This window comes from Galeopterus variegatus, unplaced genomic scaffold (assembly GCF_000696425.1).
Source record: "Galeopterus variegatus unplaced genomic scaffold, G_variegatus-3.0.2 Scaffold712, whole genome shotgun sequence".
Taxonomy (NCBI): domain Eukaryota; kingdom Metazoa; phylum Chordata; class Mammalia; order Dermoptera; family Cynocephalidae; genus Galeopterus; species Galeopterus variegatus.
Window position 1 is genome coordinate 384,236 of NW_007726823.1, and position 16,580 is coordinate 400,815.

At 33.7% G+C, this 16,580-nt stretch overlaps 1 protein-coding gene across 1 annotated transcript in view; it reads right to left on the reverse strand.

Annotated features, from left to right (window-relative positions):
• Positions 1–16,580, reverse strand: part of LOC103589677 (zinc finger protein 407-like) — a 344,176-nt gene that overhangs the window by 188,825 nt on the left and 138,771 nt on the right. Inside the window, exons 6-7 of the mRNA XM_008571718.1 lie at positions 13,947–14,030; positions 5,219–5,339 (exon numbers count right to left, since the gene is read on the reverse strand). Of these exons, the coding sequence (XP_008569940.1) occupies positions 5,219–5,339; positions 13,947–14,030 (205 nt within the window). The remainder of the gene's footprint in view (positions 1–5,218; positions 5,340–13,946; positions 14,031–16,580) is intronic.

Below are 16,580 nucleotides of genomic sequence, written 5' to 3' on the forward strand. Positions count from 1 at the left end.
GTGTTAATGACGTCTATGGAAAACACCAGCTAAGAGCTAAGTCAGCCATTAAGTAGGAAAAAAAAAAACCAAACTGTATCTCCTACAAGTTTAGCAAAACAATAGGGTGAATCTTTAATATGAGATAGGAATTGTAGATTTTATTCTTCAGCTCTATAAGATACGGTATTTCTATTCAGGGCTATGATTTCCAGTAATGAATAAAGAAGAAAAATGGTAGAAAAAAGTAGAAGGGTAAAAATCAGTTTTAAAAAAGAAGAGTGTGTAAGGTTCAAAGTCCTAAGGCAGTAATGCAGTTGAGAAAAAAACCTGGCCAAAACTAGTCTTAAGAAACCCAGCTGCTCTCCCAAGTTTGATCATAGGGATACAGTACACAAATGATGGAACTGCCACGGCTTGGCACTGAATTTTAGTTTTCCATATCTACTAAATGACATTTAAAGTACAATATAGGATCATCCTTAATATTTTTAATACTGCAGGTAGTATTTTGTGTTACTTTCCGTGACTTCCCAGTGGTTTATTAATATGCGTTTATTGTATTTCCTCCATAAATCCTAAAGAAAAAATGGAAGCCAATGGGCAGATAATTTCCATGTAAATGTACATCCAATTGTGGCCACTTTAGTGAAAGGCATCTACTCTCATGTGGAAGCCAGTGTGATAAGTGAAAGAGAAAGCAGTTTGATATTAACAAATTCTATGGGGAAGTAAGGATTTTATACTATTAGAAAGGAAATTTACTATAACAAAGTATTTCTCTATTTCTTTCTCCCATTAATACAGAGATGGCAATACGTAACAAAGGGAAATAATATAGAAAAATGTTACACTGTTTCCATTTTATTGTAAAAACAACTTTAAAGAACTTGCTGCATAAATAATACGGTAGGACAGTGTGCTATGTATCTAAATTTACTCTTTGAAATTATAATGAATAGTAATTAATGGTGCAAAAGTTTTGAAGTAATAATGGAATGTACTGATATGTAATGGATTAGACATTTGGATACTTTAGTTAGTAAAAGCTAAGGAAAGGAGTACTTGTTTACATCTGAATAGAATGAGATGTCATTGCCTAAATTAATAATGCAAACTTGAAAAATAGCCCCAGGTTCAAAAGACCAATTATAAAATTCTTTTGTAAACAAATCTATATTTGCATTTTTCATGAATAATTATAACTACTAGTATTTCTCAACTAATGTTCAATTTATAACATGAGAAATATATTTTCAAATGAAATTTAAGTAATATTTCAGATTCTAATGATGTAACTTACCTGCAAATAAGTGGGAATAATGACAAAGATAAGGAATACAGAAATAATTTTTATCTATCTATATAAAGCAAATAAAAATCAAAATGGGAAAAAGTTATTTAAATACTTTGAGCAATAAAATATTATGAAAAGTTACTAATAAGGTAAATATGAAAATAAAATAAATTGCTTAGGAAATATGAGATCATCCTAAAGGCATTTTAAATCTATGTAAATCATAGGTATTCAAATTTATTTATCCAGTGAAAGAAGACATTTCCTTTGTTTATGTGAAGCAGATATGGTATCTTGTTCCTCCTACTCTATGCAACTAAAACAATCTTTTTGAACTTAACTATCTACCCATTTTTAAATCTTTTTCTCATCAACAAAGGTATCTGTTTTACTTTCCACATTTCATCCATAGCGCTGAAATACAGAAGTATTCTTATACTTGCAAGTTTTTTGTACTCCCGGTCAAAGTTAACTTGCCTTTTGTTCACTAGCAAAAGCAAAACTATCCATATGGTACACAGAACGGTAAAACTGCTGGATGAACAGAAAGTATTCAAACTATTCACTTTCAATAATAATCAAATTATTCAAAAGTTTTAATAAAGATAAAAATTATCTTTTTATCAAGGACACTAGCATTTGAAAAGGAAATGTGGTAGATATCACTGGATTTAAAGGTCCTAAGTATTAATTCAACAGACAATAACAATATACTTAGCAAACTCCATCTCCTTTTTGATGCAGGACCTGACAGAGGCATCACATGGATGGGATCCAGCTGGCTCACACGCACTACTCAGAGCAGGTTATGCTATTTCAAGGAGATAACGTGAATAGGGGACAAGTACGATAACCTCAACCTCAGCAAAAAGTAATAACAACTTTCTAACCAAGAAAATCCGAAATACTTTAAAATACTTTTAAGCATACAAAGACCAAGAGCCTATCAAAGCACACTACTGACTGGAGAAAGGAAAAAAAAAAAAAATCAAATAGCAACCTTTGCATTAGTACTATCAAAAGCCTTAAGCCATACTTCTAGGAATTTACTCTTAAAAAAATTAAGGATATGCATAAGATTAAAGTACAAGCATTTTCAGAGTAAAAGCCTGAAAATGGCATACACGTCTAAAAACTTCATGATGGGCTACTGTTTATCAGTGTAACTTAGGCCATGCATGTATTGAAGCTACAGCATATCCTGCAAAAGAGTGGTTTTCAAACTAGCAATTACCCAGCAACTGATTTTTGGATTTAATAAATTTTTAACTACTTTGAAAACTATTTAAAAATCCATCTTGGCTTGTATTATAGGTGAAATTTTAACACATTAAAGACCTTCAGGACATTGGAACTCCTGCATTAACTCATTGAACAGTACCAGAGATTAAAAGGTGAAATAAAACCTATAACCATGCTATATATACTCACCTGAGGAGACAAGGAAAACAAGGCCCTATGTTTATCAAGACTCCAATGTGCCAGGCTCTGGCTAAGTAATGTCAATGTTTCTTATCTAATATTCACAATGATCCTATGAGGGTGGTCCAGTAATAATACATATTTTACTAATGAGGAAGTGGCAACTCCAAGAGGTTAAACAGTTTGACTAAGGCCACATGGTTAGTGCGTGCTGAGCCTGGATCCTTCATACAGCTTGGGCTCTTACCGACATCCTCATGCAGCGTGCTTATACCAGACTGCATACTGAAGCTAATTCAGTAGCCATTGTTATCAGTAACTCCCCACATTTAAAAATTTTTTGCTTGTCAAAACAGTCTTATAATGTTATTTCTAATGTTATAATAAATAAATGTTATAAGTATAAGAAGGAAATATTACAAATTTTAATTATGAAATGTACTTATAAGTTATACAGGAGAATGACTATTGACAAGGAAAAGGTAGTTATAATTTGTTAAGAAAAATAAAATTTATACTGAAAGAAACAAAAAATCCCCACAAAACAACAAAAACCTTATGCATAGAGTACACAGTGAAAGGATATATTCCTAAGAGTTAAGAGTAATAATTAGAGAAAATTTTTATAATTAATTTTCTAATTGCTTTTCTGTGTTTTAGAGGGAGGCAACTACAGTTATGATCTCCTTAACAAAGAAAAAGAGCATTCCATAATGTTTATTTTTTTAAAGAACCCATATTATCAGCACCTTAGAATTTCTTTATCTACCTCTAATTGGATCGCCATTTACCAAATTTTCAAGAAACACCAATCTAGTATTAAGCAAAGACAACTCATAAAATGTTGAATAAATGAATAATTAATAAACGAAATATATTTGTAATATCTCTCTACTATTCGATGACCTTTCACATAAAACTTAATGCAATAATGTGGCTGTTAAGAGAGATTCTGGCAATATATTTGCTGAATGCACAAGTTACATCCACAGGAATACAAAAGTCTACTTTTTAAAGAAGCCTTCAGCATAATGATACTTCTATGCTGTTGAAATTATATGTACCCACCACAAATTAAGTAGAAATTGCTTGATTATTAGGCTTATCTAATCTATTAAAATAGCCAATTGGAATAAAAGAAATTCATTCTTCCAAAAAAATAGAAAATAAAGAAGGCTTCAGGTTTAATGAACATATTCTAAAATTCAGCACAAGTGGGCTGCATTTAAAGACATACCCTTAACATCCATGTGACCTTTGGCAGGACAATGGGAATCTTTGGCTGCAGGATGAAGAAGGTTCTCACTCTCGAGTTCAGGCTTCCTAAGACAGATTGTCATCCAGCTGCCTGAAAACTTCCTGGTGTCCCACAAACCACCACCTGGAGTGCAAACTCACTCTCACAAGTTCCAAGTGCAGCCTGACCTGACTGCATGTTCTATTCCCTGTCTCATCTTCCTCCACACCTCCCTACACACACCCTGTCATACGATAAAGCCAGATGATCTGGCACTGCCTGCATATATCACACACTTTTCTACACCAATGCTTTGCCGCTGCCACTAAGTAACTCTGCAACCTGGTGGATATTACTTTCCCACTGTGGACCCCAGCAAGTGGACTGAACATTCGTGACCTCCAAGATGCTTTCAGCACAAAAATTCTGCATGGTGTAAGCACCTCCCCATCCTCTTAGAACACACTTGTCCTTGAAATTTAACCATCTTTTATGCCATAGCTGGGATGTTCTCTCCTCTGTGAGTACCTCATCTCGGCTCAATGTGATCCTCGTCTGTGTGCTCACTCCTCTCTTTATTTACCCATTCCAATATGTATTATAATTTTTGAAATCAATATTAAGTCACTTACTATGCTATAACATCCTTAAAAGGCAGGAAACATTTCTTATATAATCTTCATTGTCTAAATGAGTGCTTTACTCATAGGAGATAAGATACCATACATGTACTGAATAATTGGAATGGTCCTTACTTTGAGCAATGAAATAAAATAATTGGAAATTCAGGTGTAACAAATAATTACAAAACCTAAATGTTAAGATGATAAAAAAATGGGAAAGAACTTTATGTTTTTTAAACAGTCACTAAACTCTGTATGATACTCAAGGTATACATGTCATTATAAATTTGCCCAAACCCACAAAATGAACAACATGCAGCGTGAACCCTAACGTAAACTATGGACTTTGGGTAATAATGATGTGTCAATGTAGGTTCACTGATTGTAACAAATGTATCACTTGGGTGGGGATATTGATAATGTGGGAGACTGTGCATGTGCTATGGGGTAAATGGGAAATTTCTGTATATCCTCTCAATTTTACTGTGAATCTAAAACTGCTCTAAAAAATGTCTATTAAAAATAGCCACTAAAATTAGGTACACTTTAAAGTATGTGAATTCATGTTCATTAGAAAAACTAACTTCTATTGGTTATTCAACAGGATTTTAATCCTCATGGTGTCCCATCTGACTTTACTGCTCAGTGATGCGTCTTTACCTGTAGTCACACCAGGGGCATCTGTAGGGCTTTTCTCCAGTGTGCACACGTTTATGCCGAGTCAAATGGGACTGGGTTGTGGAGGCAAAGTTACACTCATCACATTTGAAAGGCTTTTCTCCTGTAATATATCAAGAAATATTGCATATGAATAATAATAATTGAAAATAAGGGGCTAAACCTGGTATTGACAATTAAAAAAATTTATTTCCATGAAATGTTAAAAATATACTTTAATGGACTCCACACATTTAGGATTTTTGAATATTCTCAGAATGAGAAAGATAAAAGATATCACTGATTTATGTTTCTGTATTAGAATGCAAACAGGTATACATATTTTAAAACTTATACAAACAGGAATCTAAATTACAGGTATGGTTTAGCTCCTATATTTGGAATGATTTAACAAACTATGTTTCATTACAGCCATTATAAAAATCTCAGTGAGATTAAACCATAGAAAAGCATAACAGAGATATACTTTGAATATACAATATAAAACTTATTAAAATTTGAACATTAAGTGTGAAGAAAAATAAAGTCAAGCTATAAATGAACACTACTTAAAAGAGCATTAGAAGTAAAAGAAGTTACAGTTCATGGAGTAAAAGAGGCCTTTTAAAATAATATTTAAAATAATTTAAAATAATATTTAATACCATTTTAAAATATACCAACTTGTAAAATAATACAAGGAGTCTTCAAAAAGTTCATAGAAAGATTTGTATTATCTTTTAATTCTATTTTTCCACAAGCGTTCTGCACTACCTCAAATAACCAGCAGACATAAACATCTTAGCCAGGAGGAAGTGCGAGGGCACACAGGACACAGCGGTAATGCAGTCTCCACAAGCGTTCTGCACTACCTCAAATAACCAGCAGACATAAACATCTTAGCCAGGAGGAATAAACATCTTAGCCAGGAGGAAGTGCGAGGGCACACAGGACACAGCGGTAATGCAGTTGTGTGGCTGGTGTCCTGAACACAGTATTCATTTCACCTGATGCCTTGCTCCCCCTTAACCACTCCTCCCCCTACACACAGAGGCAAAGAATCACGTCTTACCAGTCTGTAATTCCAGTAGCTACAACAGCTGGCGAGCATTTGAAACATGGCTATTTAATTTTAACTGATGAAAATTTAAACTTAAAAACTAATACTGGACTCAGGTGTTTAAAAAAATGTTTAAATATGGTTAGAACAGATGGGAATGTGACTCTACTTTTTGAAGAGTAAGTTTTATCAAATATAAATATAGATCACTTGTTTCAGATGAAAATTTAACTTCTGAATTGAGATGTGCTAGAAGTATAAAATACACACCAAATTTCAAAATCCTAGTATAAACCCAATAATATTGCTAATAATGTTAGATTGATTTAGTGTAGAAATGGTAATCATTGGATAAATTTGGTTAAATTAAGTATATTACAAAAAATAATTTCACCTTTTTCTTTTTTAATATAGCTACCAGGAAATATAAAATTACATATGTATAAGAGTACTTCAAAAAGTTTGTGGAAAAATGGAATTGAAAGACAATACAAATCTTTCTGTGAAGTTTCTGAGGACCCCTCTTACAGCTCACGTTACATTTCGATTGGACAGTGAGGAACCAGAGAAAATCTCACTCACCTATTTCCAAAAAAACAATTGATATATGCTAATATTGTTCTTAAGACTTTTTTCCTAAGAAATACCGCATTACGATAGATTAATTTTATGTATTTTCAATAAATCTACTTGTTATTTATTACATTCTTGCTTTTGTGATAGCTTTATAAGTATACTGACTTATTTAGAAAATGAAGAATGAAATATCTTGGTTTAGTATTACTCAACATTAATTTGGCTATCAACAAAATGGTACCTGTCCTGAAAATCAGAACATGTAGGAAATCGTCCTGTGTTCTCTCAGTCTATTTTTATGGTCTTACCCATAACTGTAACATTTAACTGAATGAATATACATCTCATTTGGTGGTATTTTCTCTCATTGCAGCACAGCTGAGTAGTTAGATGAAGCCAGATGGACTTCAATTCCGACCCCAGTTTTGCCATATTTCACTTGCTGTTAGACTCCTTTAGCAAGATCAGGAGAGTAATACCATGAAACATGCAGGGTAACTGAGAGGATTAAAGACAGCAAAAATATAGAAAGAGCACACTTAGCAGAGTGCTCAATAACCAGTTGTTTTTATCATTATTATGACAGAACTGCCTAAACACTGAGAACTGTAAACAAGTCTCTCACAAAGATAAAACAAGGAGCACACAAATGGCTCTCATCAAGAGCTCATAACTAGTAAAAGATAAACAGCCAGCACACATAAAATAATTAATGACATAAAGACATCATTTAACAGATTGTGCCAAGAAATAGTTCTATTTGACTTATTCTTGTAAAAAAAAAAAAAAAAAAGAAAAAAAGATTATATACAAAGCAGAGTAAAAATCTCAGTTGAAAGGGATTTTTATCTCTTTTAGCCATTTGTCCTTAAGATAAATACCATTTACAACACCCCAAATCAAGTGGTCACTCAAAGTCTGCTTGAATAACTCTTTGTTCTCAGTTTCTAAACCTCTGGTCAAGTAACTGAAATTGCTATCTATACACAACTCAACTGTAATAAATGGACTTACACAAAAATTCACTTTCATGATGATGGCAGATTTTGCCTTAATTTGAGACAATATATTATATATTGTGTAAGGCTAAAGGAAAATAGCTCAATCTCTTCAAATTTGACACAGGAATGTTCTATGTCATGGAAACATATAAACATCCTCACGTAAACATATCTGTGAACACTAATGTTCATTATAAGAACTGAGTTTGCTCATTAAATGCAATGAACAGTAATTTAACTGCACACTGATGTTGAAGTACAGTTCACATGAAAAACAAACCACAAAGGGAGCACTGGTCTGGATGAAATCACACACAGTATTAAGTATTTTACTAACTTGACAGTTGTCTGTCTAGATCAATCACATAAGGAAGAATGTATAAAACATTTTAAACAGCTTCAAGAGGTATAACAAAAAAGGTAAAAACAAAAACTATCCATATTTACAGTACACAATTTGATAAGTTTTGCTACTGATAAAAGTACCACCACAATCAAGAGAATGAACACAACCATCACGCCCAAAGGATTCCTGGTACCCTCTCTCTCTCCTGCTCATCTCATCCCCAAGCCAACACAAATCTGCTTCCAATCACTATATGTAGTTATTAGCATTTTCTAAATTTATGTACATGGGAACATACACTATGTGCTCTCTTTTGTCTGGCCTCTTTCTCTCAGCATAATTACTTTGTGACTCATCCATGTTGCTTCAGGTGTAAATACTTCATTTATTTTCATTGTTGAGAGCAATATTATACTATAGGGATGTACCAAGTTTGCTTATCCATCAATCCACTAAAGGACATTTGAGCTGTCTTCATTTTTGGCTATTAGAATGAATAAATCTGCTATGAACCTTCATATGCAAGTCACTGCATGAACATACATTTCCTTGTTTCTTGGGTAAACACCCCAAAATGAGATGGCTGTGTAATATGGTAGGTATATTTTCACTGTGTAAGAAATTGCTTAACTGTTTTCCAAACTAGTTAGACCATTCTCACCAGCTGTGTGTAAGAACTGCCTTGTTCCACATCCTCACCAACATGTGATGTGGTCAGCACTTTACATGTGCATTTCTCTAAGGATACTGAGAATCTTTTCGTGTGCTTATTTGCCATACTTCTTAAATTTTTTTATTGAAATATAATTGATTATACATACCTGTGGGGTACAGTGTTGAATATCAATAACAATACGTGCAATATGTGATGCTCAAATCAGGATAATTAGTATATTCAACATTATACAATATAATCATTTTTTGTGGCCCTTTACCAATTTCTTGCTAACTCTCCCCTCCTCTGCTCCACCTTGCCCACCTCTGGTTTGCCACCCATTTATACTCTTTGGTGAAGTATCTGCTCAAACCTCTTCATCTTTTTTTAATTGGTTGTCTGTTTCCTCAGAATTGTCTTTTGAGACTTCTTTACACATTCTGCACAGAAATCCTTCATAAGATTTGTGATTTGGATATATCTTCTCCCAGCCTGTGATTTATTTTTTCATTCTCTTTACAGTGCATTTTGAAGAGAAGTTATTACTTTATAGCTTTCAATTTATCAACTAATAATTTTTCAAGTTATCTTTTTTATCTTTTATGGGTTATATTGATATCATTATCAAAGAAATCTTTGATAATCCAAGGTCTCAAAAATTTTTCTCTTCTCTTTTCTTCTAAAATTTACACAGTTGTAAGTTTTACATTTAGATTATGATTATTTTGAATTTGCATATGGTATGAAGTAAGGATCAAAGTTCATTTTTACTACATATGGATATCCAATTTTTTCGACAGTGTATGTTGAAAAGATAAATCGCCTTTGTTCCTTTGTCAAAAACCAATTGACCACGTAGGAGTAGGTCTATGTCTATAATCTCTATTCAGTTGCACAGACATTTTTGTCTACTGTGATGCCAACATGAGAATAATTTGATTATGGTAGCTTTATAATAGGTCTTAAAGTCCTCCAACTTTGTTCTTTCTCAATGTTGTTTGACTATTGCAGAACTCTGCATTTCCACATGAATTTTAAAATCAGCTTCTTAATTTATTTATTTTTTTAAAAATGCTTGATTGGATTTAGATTGATCAATGTAGGAGGAAATGAAATCTTAACAATATTAAGTCTTCTGATCCATGAACATGGTATAGGTGTCTAGGTCTTCCTTAATTTCTTTCAGCAGTGTTTTGAAGTTTCCACTGTAGAGGTTGTACACATCCTTTGTTAGATTTATCTCTAAATATGGTGCCTTGTTTGAAAACAATTGACAAAGACAGGCACAGGTCAGTTTCTGAACACTATGGTGTTCCACTGATTTACTGGTCCATTTTTATACCAATACAGTACTGTCATGATTATGGTAGCTGTGTAATAAGACTTCAAGTTAGGTAGTATAAACCTTTCAATTTTAGCATGATGAATCTAAGTACTCAATCAATTTGAAGATACTGTTCACTACGCAAATTCAAAATTATATTCTGGTGTCTAGCATTCCATTCAACCTAAAGGACGGTAAAATGTTTTGGTGTTATAACTCACTGCTACCTTATTTACTGTAATAGCCTTGGTATACACCTTAAAGCTATCCATTTTTCATGGATTTGGGAGGTATTTGAAGGGGTGACATTATGGACCCCAATGCCTAAGTCAGTGGTATAAATTAAATGTCATCTAAGATCTTCAGACTTAATTTTCTTGGTTTGGGAATTTAACATAAGCTCTTTTAAAAATGTGTTTATTGTCGCTTACTTCATTTAAACTTCCTGGGCATTTTTATGTAAAAAATTTTAAACTTAGAACCAATACTTTAAAGAATAGTGGCATTTATATTCTCTTTATTTCTAATAACTTGAAGTTCATATTATGTTAGTATTAGACTGTAATAAATTATAAACTGTCACTTCCTATTTACCTTGACACTATAGATTAAACTGTGTAATATTATGAAATTCTGAATTATATACAAGCTGATACGTAAAAATACAATGTTACAAAAATATCATGCTACCTAAAATGCTATGCTAAGGAAAGATCATACATATCTGAGATCTTGATAGGGTAAGAATTCCATGTCACTTTATACAAACTATATACATTTATTAAAATCTGTATATAATAGTTAATTTGTAACTCATCTGTTTTGTTACATGCTTAGCACTATTGTTCTAATATGTAATCTGGTAAAATTTTTAAAATCATTTATAGGTAACTTCTGCAGGAAAACATACTGTAGAAATATAGAAGGAATTTCTTGTTTGGTAGTCTCGATATATAGTCAAAAATAAAAACCCAACTTCTAGACTGTAAAGTTTGAAAGAAAATCTTACAAATTTGAAATAAGAATTTCATTTTGTTAAATATTTGTTAACTGTTTGAAATAAGACAAGTACTACATGAAGAGGCGCACAGAGCTGCTAAAGAAAACATTTTTGATGGTGAGCTGAACAGATCTGGTGCATTTTGGGAACAGTACTTCTGAATCCTTTGTCATTCTAAAGCCAGAAGGATGAACACATCTATGAGTAAGCTATTAACTACTTCCAAATGATGTTATCTGTAAGTCCACATGGCTATCTGTAAATATCCTATTGAAAAAAGCAGAACAAGGTTGAAATTTCCTTTCTTCCTATTTTTTCCTTACATGACATAATAGTACATATTAGTTTAAACTGTGTTGTTTTTCATACTTTCCTTCACAAGCAATAATCTTGGCCAAAATGACTATAAGGGAATATTTTGCAGCTTAGGTGCCACTGATAGGAAAGTAAAAGAAAAATGAAGCAAGGGCACCTGAATGGCTGCAGACACAGTGTGGTGTCCTTCTGTGTGTCACCCATCTGTCAGACAGGCTGACCATGTCTCACAGAAACTCACACTTCACATTCCTTTGGGCGGGCTGGTGGTTATTAAGCTGGCCAAGACTCTCCAACGACACATGAGGATTTGCTACTGTGCCCTTGAATCAAGGGTCTCTGACAGGTGATAAAAGTAAATCTTAGAATGGAAGATGTTTTGTGTCAGCCCCCTAGACAGTCTGTATTGCAGTAGGGAATTATTTACGCCATTTGGAACACTTCTGATACCTATCCCTTTCCAAGCTGATTGTAATTTGCGTGGGCACTCTGTGGTAAAAAGGTAAACCATGTCAAAGAGGAACACATCAGAGAAATATAGATTTCCAACAAACCATACAAGTCTGGCCTTGGGGTGGGGAGAGTTACGTGTTGCTTAAATATTTTAAACCCAGCATAAAAGCAAAGTGCCTAGACTGAGTTGGACTAAGCTCTTTTGTTGAAGCAAACAGTCTTAAGAAGTGACTTTGGTGTTAACAAATCATGTATGATTTGTGCCACAGAGGCAGATAAATGCCAAAAAGACAGATACCTCTGTCTGTGAGACATTGTCCTATATGGTATAAAGTTAATAGCAAAGTAATAAGGAGCCTCTGGACCTGACATAAAATATAAAGTTGAGCCAGCTTGATGAAGGCTTCTTGATCGATCTATCACCTGAACGCCTGTGATCACAGCACTGCTGTCTCCACTGAGGTGGCAAGAGGGGCAGTACCCACTGGCAGAGGTGGCACAAAAGGGAAGTCTGTTGTCCCTTGGGGCCACACCAGGTGGGATGAGGTGAGCTACAATGACATTAAATTAACAATCTGAGCATCAATAAACTGAAAACATTAAGCATGAAAAAGCCCACATGAGCACAGTTACCACACCTATTCCCAACTTCTCTGTGACAGTGGTCAAGGATGACTGCCACCCACTGGGCCCCTCCTGTTATCACTTAAACTGAATCCTTAAGTCAGTAGGTTAAAATAGTGCATGCACAGGTAGCTTCTATAAATTTAAAATGGAGTTTTATGTTTTCAAAGTTAAGTTTTTGTTTCCAATGTTATGCTAAACATTGGAAATTTCCCTTTGATTCAACGATAACTCTTATTACATATAGAAATTTAATCATATACATTCAAGATCTAAAAGGAATTGCTGGCATTAATTTTCACTGTTCTTACAAATAACATATTGCACACTGAAGCTATCTATATATAACTGCTAAATATAACATATCAACAATCATAGTGTATCATAAATAACATATTTTACGTACTTTAACTTCATACCATTTTTGAGTGTGACTGTCAAACTCAACCATTCTCATGGTACCCAAAGAAAAGTACAACATTCAGTTACCAACTGTGTTACCACGTAACTTACCTAACTGGGACGCATTTGAGAGTAAAAAGGAGTTCTATTAATAATTACAAGGGACAACAATAATTACAAGGCCATAAATCGGTACTATCCCAGGCATATATAAATTAGAATTATGAAAATAATTACTTATAAGACCCACTACACAAAGTAGGTAGTAAAATTTGATAAATGTTTAAAACTTTTCAGCCTTATATGTTCCTGATCAAGGAATCTATTTTATTTTATTGAATCACCAAGAATGCACAACATGGAAAAAATACCCTCTTCAATATCCATAGTTATGTCTTATGTTGCTTCTTTGTTGCTATCAATTCTTAAAAGCAAGAATAATTGACTTCAAACCACATCTACTGGCAGACTGATGGGCAGGAGTGAAGGGAGGGAGGGAGGCAGAGAGATAGACAGGAAAGGGGTGGTGGACAGGCATCCTGCAGGAAGCTGTGCAGGGAGGCGGGAGAGGAGGTACCAGGTGGGGAGAGACAATGACTGAGAGGGAAACAGGCTGACAAGGACTCCCCAGTCTGCACCTGTGACACCTAAGGAATAGTCTTACCTAAGAGAAAACAGCCTCATATATCTGGGCTTTGGGAGCCAAACCGTTTTTTTTTTCCCTCCTATTTAACATGAATTTATTGAGGATACCTGATCCCTGAAATATGCAATATGTCTACTTTTAAATATATTTTTAAAAGACCATTTAAAATCTTACATTATTCAAACAGAATTTTCTGTAGACCCTCAAGTACACAGATTTTATAAAAATTAAACAGAAACTAATCAATAGTGACGAGAACAGTGGCTGGGGTGTTGGATGCCTCACTCTGGCCTTTGCAGAGGCTGGTCAGGAACAGGCTCGGTACTGACCTGTGTGCTGCCTGCGGTGCTTCGTGAGGGCGTGCCGGGTCCCGCCGGCAAAGCCACAGAGGTCACACAGGAACGACTTCTCGCCTGTTGCAACAATAAACAGATGAGGGACTGCGGAGGTCACAGATCATTAAAACATATCTATCAAGGCTTTCAGGGTTACTAATTCCTCCAATCAAATGTTTCCATGTAAATATGTCAAATGGGAATGAAATTACCACTGCGGTTTATTGACTGTGATAAAATCTGAAAAGCACCACTGAACATAATTACATACTTGTCAGACCCATAAAAATTAGCTTTATTATCAATGGAATGGTTTTGTACAACTTCATTTCTGGTAGATGTCTTCCAGATGGGGCTGCTTTATGCACTTGAACAGTTTTTATGCATATCCTGATTTTTTACAATTCCCTTACATCTGGCCTTTCTGAGCTGGGTAAAGATCGCTTGGAATAGTTAATATACAGTATATATGATTCTGCCTAAATAAAACATATTGAATTTTCAAACGACTTAAGGATATTGAATTGGCTTTACCTGATTCTATAAGGGTCTTCTTTAATCACTTCCTATTTAATAATATGAATAAAATGGTTTCCTTGAACATACTGAAGGTCCCAAGTAACAATAAAATCGACATTACTCAGGACCAAAAGCAATTCAGTGCTGTTTATGTTTCTCAAACTTTTATGGCATAAAAAAGGAAGTCTAGGGATTGCTAAAGAAGTTTTACAAAAACTCATATTATTCATCTTTAATGGTAGCTCTGGACTGGAAATCCCTGTAACAATTAGAGACAGATTTGGCAGACTAAGCATTTGTTAAAAGTGTATAAATGCTCATTTTTTTTAGCATTTTTACACAAGCTAACATTTTGCCGTATAGTTTATAAATGCAATATATCTTTCTAGTGTAGCATATTTAGGCAATAAGTGCTGGCCAGCTAGGCAGTTCATCCTATAAGACTCACAAAGAAGGGCAAAATGTAATAAAAATGCTAACCTTAGAGAGAGTCAGTGAACTTATAAAATACTTCTCCAGAAATATAATAAATCATTTATATCTATCTTTATCTACCTCACTCATTTAGACATTTAATGCAACAAGTCTTTCAAGAGTTTTGCCTGAGTCAGCCTGCTTTGTTCCAAAACGTGTTGATGTAACAAAAATTTAAGCTTGTGACATTTTGGAAGTTATAACTGTTATTTTAAGATTAGAAAAAATAGTAAATACAGGAAGGCAGAATAACTATAGTAATCAAAAGAGTCTCCCCTTTACTTAAGAGCATTACTGTTTTTCTTTTAAAAGAACACATTAGAAAGAGAATTTTAACCAAATTATATTTAATCTTATTTCTCAGTGGTATGTCAAAATGCTCATTATTAAAAAGTAAAGCTGACTTTAGATATTTTTGCTGTCTTTATTTTTCTATTTTAGGGTTAAGTTCACTCCTGGAGATTATTACTTCAATACAGAAAGAATCAAGTAGATATGCTATGAAGACTAAGGTTTAATCATAATCACTCATTTAATGATTTAATCAATTTGGAATATAAATCTTTCTAACTAGCTGTATTATCAATTAAATAAAACTGAAAGTAGACTTTTTGTTTTAATCTCAAGACAATTTGCTCGTTAATATTAACATACTATTCTATGCTGAGGCAAAATTGTTCTCTACAATTTCTTCATCGCCATAGTTTTGTGGGTGTTAACTCCTTGGACATGAACCAATTTGCTCGTTAATATTAACATACTATTCTATGCTGAGGCAAAATTGTTCTCTACAATTTATTCATCGCCATAGTTTTGTGGGTGTTAACTCCTTGGACATGAACGGGAATGTGTGTTTGTGCCAGGACACACACATGCACACATGCACACACACATTTGGTGGTCTGTGTAGTGGCAATGTTGGTGCTGTATCATACAACTAGGAAAATTTCTAATGAGGAAAGAATATTCTTACAACTTTTGGATTCAAGAAAAGTATACATCCTTTCTGTCATTTATGAACTCTGTGACTTACATCTTCCTTGCAACATAAAAACATTAAATAGCATAGAACCTTCTGAAATTTATATTCTCTACATGTGTATATGCTGCATACGTACATATAAGTTGCACGTATTAAGTTTTAATCCCTTCCCTGTCTTAAGACATGTACAGACACAAAGACAAAAATATTAATTTTCCAAGTGATTTGATTATAGATACATTGGTGACCTTGATTTTTTCATGTGTAGGATTGTATTCAGGAAGTTAGTCTCCAATGTATTGTATGTCATATTTACCTCGGTGGCTTGATTTGTTTTTCATTCTAAATTCAATTTTCACTTGCCTGTTTTTTTGGAGAGAGTAGGGGGCTTTGGGTTGAACAGTGGGCAGAGTATTTTTCAAGAAAAAAAATCAAGAATAAACAAAACGCAATATTTCACTCAATATAGAGGGAGTTCTTTTAGCATGCCATAATTATATGATAGCATAAATATAATGGGAGACTTCTTTTTGTAACAACTTGAATTAGTTTCAAGTGTGCCATTTTGCATTCAAATATAGAAAGACATGGAAACCAATCCTTTATTTTCTATTAGAAAACAGCCACTGTCCCCTATCTCTCATTATGGTGCA